Source organism: Agrilus planipennis, unplaced genomic scaffold, assembly GCF_000699045.2.
Source record: "Agrilus planipennis isolate EAB-ADULT unplaced genomic scaffold, Apla_2.0 scaffold38, whole genome shotgun sequence".
Taxonomy (NCBI): domain Eukaryota; kingdom Metazoa; phylum Arthropoda; class Insecta; order Coleoptera; family Buprestidae; genus Agrilus; species Agrilus planipennis.
In genome coordinates this window covers 1,020,478-1,030,369 of record NW_020438882.1, presented here as the reverse complement: position 1 = coordinate 1,030,369, position 9,892 = coordinate 1,020,478, and the positions used below count along the sequence as shown (strand labels likewise).

The 9,892-nt window shown below is 30.3% G+C and overlaps 1 protein-coding gene across 7 annotated transcripts in view; it reads right to left on the bottom strand.

Annotated features, from left to right (window-relative positions):
• LOC108745253 (casein kinase I) overlaps positions 1 to 9,892 on the bottom strand; it is a 33,051-nt gene that overhangs the window by 18,404 nt on the left and 4,755 nt on the right. For all 7 annotated transcript variants that reach the window (XR_003232550.1, XM_025981519.1, XM_018481394.2 and 4 more), the window contains exon 2: positions 9,773 to 9,879. Coding sequence is in view for 6 of the 7 variants with exons in the window: in XM_025981519.1 (XP_025837304.1) it covers positions 9,773 to 9,879 (107 nt within the window). In the remaining variant the exon portion in view is untranslated. The remainder of the gene's footprint in view (positions 1 to 9,772; positions 9,880 to 9,892) is intronic.

Below are 9,892 nucleotides of genomic sequence, written 5' to 3'. Positions count from 1 at the left end.
AATAAAAATAAATTTAATCTGTTCGGTTAACGAATCTCCATAAAATGACGTGTAAAATTACAATTTTTTAAAATTTCAATAACTTTTTAACGGTTTAGTGAATCGATTTGTAATTTTTACAGGAGTTTTAGAATTGAATGAGGAACGTTCTTCCAAATTTTTATTTGTCTCGTAGCATTTTGACATACCTCCTAAACATCTTTAAAGCACAGTCCAAACCGTTCAGTCAGAGTTTTCGACAAAGGTTCCTTACCATAAAGGTATAAAATAGGGGTTTGCGATACAATCGAATTTCGCATTTCCACAAGACCAAGACTGCAATACCAACAGCAATATTCTGCTTTTCACTAGCCCAAACCTGAACCAGTAGTGAGAAACCAAGCATTGGCTTTTTAATACTGGGCCAATGTTCGGCCAATCTTCAAGTACCAACCCAAAAAAAATATTATCGCAGAACGTTTCAAACGTCAAAAACTGTAATAAATGTGGACTAAGCACGCCAAGCAGACACGTTCTGCAGTGTCAAACCAGGTCCAATGTTGGAAAATTTTNCTCGAGAGCCAGTGATCAGTGTACACACTTACGATCAAGTAATTACTCAGTAACGTAATATAAAGACAAAAATCTACATGGATATTATGTTTGTAATAAGTACTGTTATTCGATGATAACAACAAAATAATCAAACATTATATCTAACTTGATTTGGACACAAATAACAAATAATAAATAGCCTAAATTCTAAATTGTATTTGTTTGGATAGGTATATGTATTATCTCCTAACAACAAATGTAGGAGTTAGGTATATGTATAAATACAGGCGAAAGGTAAATGATAAAATTTGTCTGATCTGCAGCAAGGTCTTTCTTTTATTTTATTATCAATTTCAGTTTCCTACTGTTTTACTACCCATTATCATTATGTATTTTTAATGATGAAACTTGTTAATATTGATTCTAGATGAACTAACAGACTAAATGTTTGATCGAGTTTATTAAAAATCACTCTTAGAATAAATTGCTTCAGACAATAAAAAATTCCCTAAAAGTAAATAAAATAATCTCCAAAATAATCTTATTGAGCTTTTACAGTGTTTATTGGTCTAAAATAATTATATTCGATCTTTTAAAAATTTAAAGTGTGCATTACCCAGCGAGACGACTACTACCAGAGCGTTGTGGTGTGCAGCCAAAATTTGTTATCAACAAAATATGTTATTGTTTAAGGAAATTAAAAAAAAACAGAAATTAAAACGACAAAATATTTCCAAAAAGTTATAACTTGCACGCAGATTTGGCATTGCTTACAAGTAAAGTTATAAACAATTTCATTCTTCATTCTATAATAAAGCATATTTCACCGAAACAAAGAAAATATTCTTGGCTGCAACTTAACATTCTGATAAATTAATACGTTTTCTAAATTTCACCAAGGATTAGCAAGGATCTGCCACTACATAGTTGCATTTTCTCCCAAAACAGGTCAAATATGGATTGTCCCGTGTCAATGCACGTCTTGAATGTGATTTCAATTAATTAATTAGCCCGCGTGATGTGTCACAGGGTGCGCCTTAGCAATGTGAACATCTATTTTTGTATCCCTGTTATGTAGACATGTAGGGAATACGTATTGTACATGTCATATGCACATGTTTTTTGTGTGTACGTAAAGGAGCCGTTTTTGAGTTGTTTATTGTGTTTGCTCCATTGTGTATGAATACACATACGTACGTAAACGTGGAAATAGAAAGTGGTAGTTGACACGCGTTTATATGTATACACATATAGGTACATGCATACAGAACGTCCAACAAAACTGGCCTCGAAACACTTCTGGTTCGTGTTTTAGAATCCACCTCGACGAGCACGTTGCGGAAGTCAACCTTCTCTCCCATGCAACAACTAAACAGGACTTGCCACGTTGGCCTTTATAACAAATACTCACAAAAGCAAGTCTACAAAGTACCGAAAACTAAACCTGAACTTAAATTCTTCTTAAATGTGTCCGAAATCAAGCGCTTTAAAATTTTTTTTGGGATAAGGGAAAAAGATTATGGCAAAGGAATAAATAAATAAATAAACAATTTCACCCTACACCACAAAACAGGTTCACAGGAGACACGTATTTCGTCCACTTCTAATGTGGAGATTATCAACCCAAGATTCATTAGAAATGGACAAAACACGTGTTCGCAATTAAGTTTTGTGGATACTTAGGTTGAGTCTCTTTTTAGTTTATATGAGACTTATTATTATTATTTGTTATACCTATGAAGGCTGAAATGTTTCTATAGCTATATGCACTTAATACCTACGTCTTTTATGCCAGTCAATTGTTTAGAAAGAAAACCCCCATTTCAAACTAAAATACGATGATTTTCAAATATTATAATTACGCCGTTGTTTACAGTCTATTTTTAAACAAAAATATTTTAAAACTGAAGGTCACCTCCGTCAAAATATCGGTAGGTATATATATATGTATATGATGTTTACAAAATTTGGGTAAATCAAAGGCGTTAACTATGAAACGCATTAAATGTCTAGTAAACATTAATTTTTTTGTCTATTAACTAAGCTTTTTATATCATAAATGATTAACATTTTAAATGTTTTAGTTAAATTTCTGTTAACCGAGAATCCTTTGTCATGCTTGGTTCTACAATGCTTTTAGGCAAATGAAAAAAAAATTGAAGACGTGACCCATATCAAACAAAAATTCTGTGAACACATGCAAATTTTGGGAAATGTACAATATGATCATACGTTTTTCCTTTGTTACCACAAAACTTGTTTACTGCGAACACATGTTTCGCTCTCTTTTATAGTGGGTTAATAAGCCCATATTAGAAGTGAGTAATAGACATGTTCGCTCCAAACAAGTTTTCTAATTACCAGGGTGGGTATTTTTTTGGTTTATTTGTGAATGGGTTGATAATGACCATATTAGAAATGAGCGATACACATGTTCGCTGCAAACAAGTTTTCTGGTAACTAGGGTGGGTCTTTTTTTGGTTTATTTGTGAATGGGTTGATAATGACCATATTAGAAGTGAGAGATACACGTGTTCGTTGTAAACAAATTTTGGGGTAACTAGGATAAGTTTCTTTTTAATTTCTTTATTCCTTTACCATTTTGCATTTCCTACTTTTAAGAAGACCTATCTTCTGTAACCAACACATTTCATGGAATTTAATGACTAATAATGGAGTAGTGGACGATTAAAGCCGATATAGACGGGCAGTTCTTGATGTCATTCGGTCTACCACATAACAGTGTTTTGTAAACAAGGACAATAACCTCGAGAGCCAGTGATCAGTGTACACACTTACGATCAAGTAATTACTCAGTAACGTAATATAAAGACAAAAATCTACATGGATATTATGTTTGTAATAAGTACTGTTATTCGATGATAACAACAAAATAATCAAACATTATATCTAACTTGATTTGGACACAAATAACAAATAATAAATAGCCTAAATTCTAAATTGTATTTGTTTGGATAGGTATATGTATTATCTCCTAACAACAAATGTAGGAGTTAGGTATATGTATAAATACAGGCGAAAGGTAAATGATAAAATTTGTCTGATCTGCAGCAAGGTCTTTCTTTTATTTTATTATCAATTTCAGTTTCCTACTGTTTTACTACCCATTATCATTATGTATTTTTAATGATGAAACTTGTTAATATTGATTCTAGATGAACTAACAGACTAAATGTTTGATCGAGTTTATTAAAAATCACTCTTAGAATAAATTGCTTCAGACAATAAAAAATTCCCTAAAAGTAAATAAAATAATCTCCAAAATAATCTTATTGAGCTTTTACAGTGTTTATTGGTCTAAAATAATTATATTCGATCTTTTAAAAATTTAAAGTGTGCATTACCCAGCGAGACGACTACTACCAGAGCGTTGTGGTGTGCAGCCAAAATTTGTTATCAACAAAATATGTTGTTGTTTAAGGAAATTAAAAAAAAACAGAAATTAAAACGACAAAATATTTCCAAAAAGTTATAACTTGCACGCAGATTTGGCATTGCTTACAAGTAAAGTTATAAACAATTTCATTCTTCATTCTATAATAAAGCATATTTCACCGAAACAAAGAAAATATTCTTGGCTGCAACTTAACATTCTGATAAATTAATACGTTTTCTAAATTTCACCAAGGATTAGCAAGGATCTGCCACTACATAGTTGCATTTTCTCCCAAAACAGGTCAAATATGGATTGTCCCGTGTCAATGCACGTCTTGAATGTGATTTCAATTAATTAATTAGCCCGCGTGATGTGTCACAGGGTGCGCCTTAGCAATGTGAACATCTATTTTTGTATCCCTGTTATGTAGACATGTAGGGAATACGTATTGTACATGTCATATGCACATGTTTTTTGTGTGTACGTAAAGGAGCCGTTTTTGAGTTGTTTATTGTGTTTGCTCCATTGTGTATGAATACACATACGTACGTAAACGTGGAAATAGAAAGTGGTAGTTGACACGCGTTTATATGTATACACATATAGGTACATGCATACAGAACGTCCAACAAAACTGGCCTCGAAACACTTCTGGTTCGTGTTTTAGAATCCACCTCGACGAGCACGTTGCGGAAGTCAACCTTCTCTCCCATGCAACAACTAAACAGGACTTGCCACGTTGGCCTTTATAACAAATACTCACAAAAGCAAGTCTACAAAGTACCGAAAACTAAACCTGAACTTAAATTCTTCTTAAATGTGTCCGAAATCAAGCGCTTTAAAATTTTTTTTGGGATAAGGGAAAAAGATTATGGCAAAGGAATAAATAAATAAATAAACAATTTCACCCTACACCACAAAACAGGTTCACAGGAGACACGTATTTCGTCCACTTCTAATGTGGAGATTATCAACCCAAGATTCATTAGAAATGGACAAAACACGTGTTCGCAATTAAGTTTTGTGGATACTTAGGTTGAGTCTCTTTTTAGTTTATATGAGACTACTATTCACCTTAATTATAAATAGTGATTTTATATGTATAGACACCTCTATTAAGATATCAATTTGTTAAAACCCCTTTCTTCAAAAAACAAAAGCAATTAATTTTAAAAATTACATTTCTCAAAGAAAAATAGTAGGTAGACAAAGAAAAAAAATTGTTTTCTTTCCTGTATCATATCACAATTCCAGATTTTAAGAGTAGGTCTGTCCAATACCCGTCCTACCATACAGTAAAAATGCCAAAATTATTATTCCCAAATACCCCACAAGGTATTGCAACTAAAAATGATTTTAAATTCTTAAGTTTTGTTTATAATATTATTATGATTACGATGACCAGCATTTAAACAGGGTACCCTGGACAATCAATTCCCGGAAACGTCCTTTAAATTAACAACTAATTTTATTTAATAATTTGAATGCTACTTTACCTTATAGCATTCTCAACTTTTTAATTAAATTTATGTTCTTAATTACTGTGCTATCCCCTATCTGTAAAATTAAAGCTATTACTTGATAAGTGTAGAACAGACTTTTATGAAAATTTAATGTGTCATGTGAAGATATGCATATTTGAGAGAACTACATTTTAATTTTAATTCTCATAAGAAGAGATATTTAAGAAACATTTTATATTCGACAAAATTATTAAGCATATTAAATTCTATTACGTCTTCTCAACAATTTACTAAATCCAATAATTCTTACTTCCAAATACTAATTAGCTAATTACTTTTGTAAGAAATTACCATTATTAACATTGGGTACTCAGTAATGACACTTCACCTCTGCATGTGAAGAATTATACTTAATAATCTTAATAAAATTGTGACCTTTAAAAAAAAAATTGCAACCAGGTAAATTATGAATCAAACTTTCACGAGAAAATACATAAAGCAAATAAGTACTACCCATATGTACTGACAAAGTGGTGTTACCGAAGATCATACGAAAAGCTTTAAAGAACAACAATATTTTTATTGTCAATTTGTTACTAGACGTTCTAATTATTTTTATAAATCATGAACAATCACAGACAAGCAAATCTTTTAAGAAACTAGCGAAATAGGTCATTTACACTAGCAATGCTATTAAAGTTTCTGTATAGGCTTTGACAATATTCTAATTGGGAAGGTAAACATCATCAAGCAATTGATTGACTAAGAGATAAATATTTGAAAACCCACGTTTATTTTTTTTGTACACCTACCATTGAAGAAATACGGGGATATAGTTGTACCTGTGTTGGCTTTTTTAAAAATATACTTAGCCAGTTACTTTCACTATCAATTACAATGAATTTGTATTAACAGACTGCACATAAGACAAAGAAGCCATGGGAATAACTAAGATTATTCTTCATTCAATAGTAAAACTTCAATCAACGAAATATTAAAAAAGTAAATAGCTTATACGTAATGCTTTCTTTTGTTAATTAGTAAACGAATTAATTTCTTGTCGATTGTGTACATAAGTGCTGAGAAAATGGGAACAAAGAGTAATAAAGAGTTCCCTGGTGTATACAAAAATTTACTACAGACACACTCTGGCCATTTTAATACAAAACGAGAGTGGACAAACTTGTAAATGTACAAGGGAACAATGAAGAGTAGAAGAATATGTCGAATCCGTCCAATATTGGCTACTTAACCTCAGGCAATGGCTCAGAATGACGTTGATAAGATATTCTGTGCAGGAGCCAGAAAATTAGATAGACAATAAAGATTGCAAACGTCCATCGACGAAGAAAAACGAGTGAAGATATTAACCAATAATTCAAATTTGATAAATTAAGTGTTGCAACACTTATACCTATTAACAAGAAAGATGTACGACATAGGGACCTTATGAATCTCATATAAAAATATCAAATTAAGTTTCTTGCTATCTGTATATGTATTACAAACGGACCTAGGAAAACAGCCCCCCGGAAAAATCACCTCGGAAAAAAACCACTTTGGAAAAAATCACCAAAAATTTATTCTGAATGTTATCAAATAATTTAAAAAATCAACACTTCAAGTTATTGTTTTTCTTGATGATGACAATGTTAATAGACATCATGAGTTCTAGTTAATTACCTGCTTGATTTGTTTTATTTTTACTAATATATGTAACGATATTATTATGTTGGGGGTTGACTTCCCAACAAGCACTTATTAATTACCTATTGTTTACCTGTTGTTTAAATAAGAATACTAATGCTTCACACACAAGAGTTTGTTTTCTACTAATATTACAATTTTAAACAACAGATGATGACGTTGTAGCTAATTATCTACTCGATCTATTCTTATTTCTATTAAATTGTATTACATTCTGTACGTTTATATGAATATAAATTGTTAGAAAACTAAATAATAAAAGAAGTAAACCATTTTTTTCTGCAATAATCACACAAATATGTATTTTTTTGTTTACATGTAGTATACGATTTAGACAGCCATAAAAACTGTCTAATAAAATTTACCATTTACCTTATAATAAATCAAGGGTATTATTTTTTTTTGAGTGGGAATTCTTTTCCGGGGGCCTTTTTTCGTACATGATGAAGGATGACGATGAATACAGCCAATGATTTTAGTACTTTCGGTATAAAGTAAATCATAACGAGTGTGCGCCATTTTCTAGTTTTGATCAAATGTTAACCTTAGGACATTTTTAGTATCATACAGTTAATCAGATAAATTGCTTGCAGGTAGTTGTATTTACAAGTGTAGATTTTAGCAGTTGTCTGTTTTTTTAAATAAACGAAATTAATACTTTACTTTTGTAAATACAAAAGTTATGATAACAAAATACCTATTTGACTTTAAAACATAAAAGTTTGTTAATAAATGCACGAAATACCTATTAAAAAAAGGAAAAGGAATTATTATTAGAAAAGTTTTAAGTACGTTTCTCGGAAAAGTCACATTTACAGTTTGAAAATGCAATTAGAAATTTAAATATAGGAGGCACACATTTGTTTTTCAGTATTTGCAATCGGTAAGTTATACAGAAACTATTCCCTTTTATGATATGTTATCAAAAACTAAAAAATTACTTCAGATATTAAAAATACAACTTTGCTGTCAGTTACTCTTCTAAAAATTTATTTCCTTGAAATAGGAAACATTGTCAGTCCTGTTAAAAGTTAATTCACTGAGGACGGATATCAAGTTACGTATTCAATCGATTCCCTAATTTAGCTTTTTTAAGGGAAAACCGCCTTTCTAGCGGAAGTTGTTGACGCCAAAATTACTGAAACTCAATCCCGCAATTATGTTCCTATGGTAAATTATTTCGAGTGCAACGACACCAAATATTTGGATATGTATTTTCAAATATGATATACAAATATGTCAATAACAGGAATTTTACTTTACCTAAGATAATAAAAACAAAATTACGTATAGAGCTACAAAAATATCAACTCAAAAAAATATCGCCCTTTTTAGATCCTCAAAAATTTCATACTAATTATGACTAATAATACAATTTTGCTTTACTGGATGTTCAATAAATGTCGTTTTAGATACGAACATTTCATAAATCTGGTAATTCGAGCAAAAAATAAGAAGTTTTTATTAATTAAGTAGGCAGCGAGGTTAATTAAATNATATCGCCCTTTTTAGATCCTCAAAAATTTCATACTAATTATGACTAATAATACAATTTTGCTTTACTGGATGTTCAATATATGTCGTTTTAGATACGAACATTTCATAAATCTGGTAATTCGAGCAAAAAATAAGAAGTTTTTATTAATTAAGTAGGCAGCGAGGTTAATTAAATTATAGAATAAACAAGTATGTAAAAAAACTAAAAATAATAAATGGTGTATCACTTCAAACAAATTTAAATAAAAAAAATCAGTCCAGTTTTTACGTATAAATTGGTTTAATACAAACAGTAAGATTACTTACACTGCATTTCTACGTAATGAAAGTTAATTATTATCAAATTTATGGCTAATTAGTGCAACAACATTCACGCAAACAATAGTGCATTTTTATCACTCAAAGTATCGTTAAAACTGACTTTACTAAGTCATATTATATTGGCTAACTGCCTACCTACTTATAAAACGTTTGAATGACTTTCTATAAGTATCTAAATGACATATTATGCAGAGAAAACTTATAGGTAGATATATATCTAAATCAATACAAAAACCAAACAGAAGTCTCAAAGGATAGCTAAATTTGCCTTTGACTATGCAACTAAAAATAACAGGAAGAAGGTCACTGCAGTTTATAAAGCAAATATTATGAAACTTGTGCATGGACTGTTTTTAAGAAGTTATGAAGAAATAAGTTGTAGTCATTCCTTTTATGGAACTAATTATTTGGAAAAACCAATGATTTATTTACTTTGTTTTTAACTGTAAAAGACTTTCTATAAGTACCTAAATGGCATATTATGCTTATGTGTAGATATATATAAAATACAAAAAAATGTATTTGAGTAAATAATTTTCTATCTGCAATAATTTGTATTTATTCTCAATAAACTAGACATGAAATTGAATTATGATTTAATTGGTAAAGAGAAAAACTATATAAAAACTAGCATTTCTGGAAGTATATTCTGGTTTTAAGTAATTTGCTGATTACCACTAAGTAAGATAATTTTGATTAAGAAAGCAATTTAGAGGTAATTAAGTATTCCTATGGTACAATTCATTTCTATTTGCAACTGATTGCAGTAACATGAAGGTAAGTAGGTAGGTAATGTGATACACTCAAGGTTGCTTAGAAGGAAGTTTAATTTACCAAAATTGAGATTTCCTACCTGATATGTGGGATACCAATACCACCATTTAGAATTTTATACAACTTGCTTTCATACAGCAATTGTGGATGCCTAGCTCTTATTGATTCCAATTTTACAGCAACCTCCTGTAAATAAATT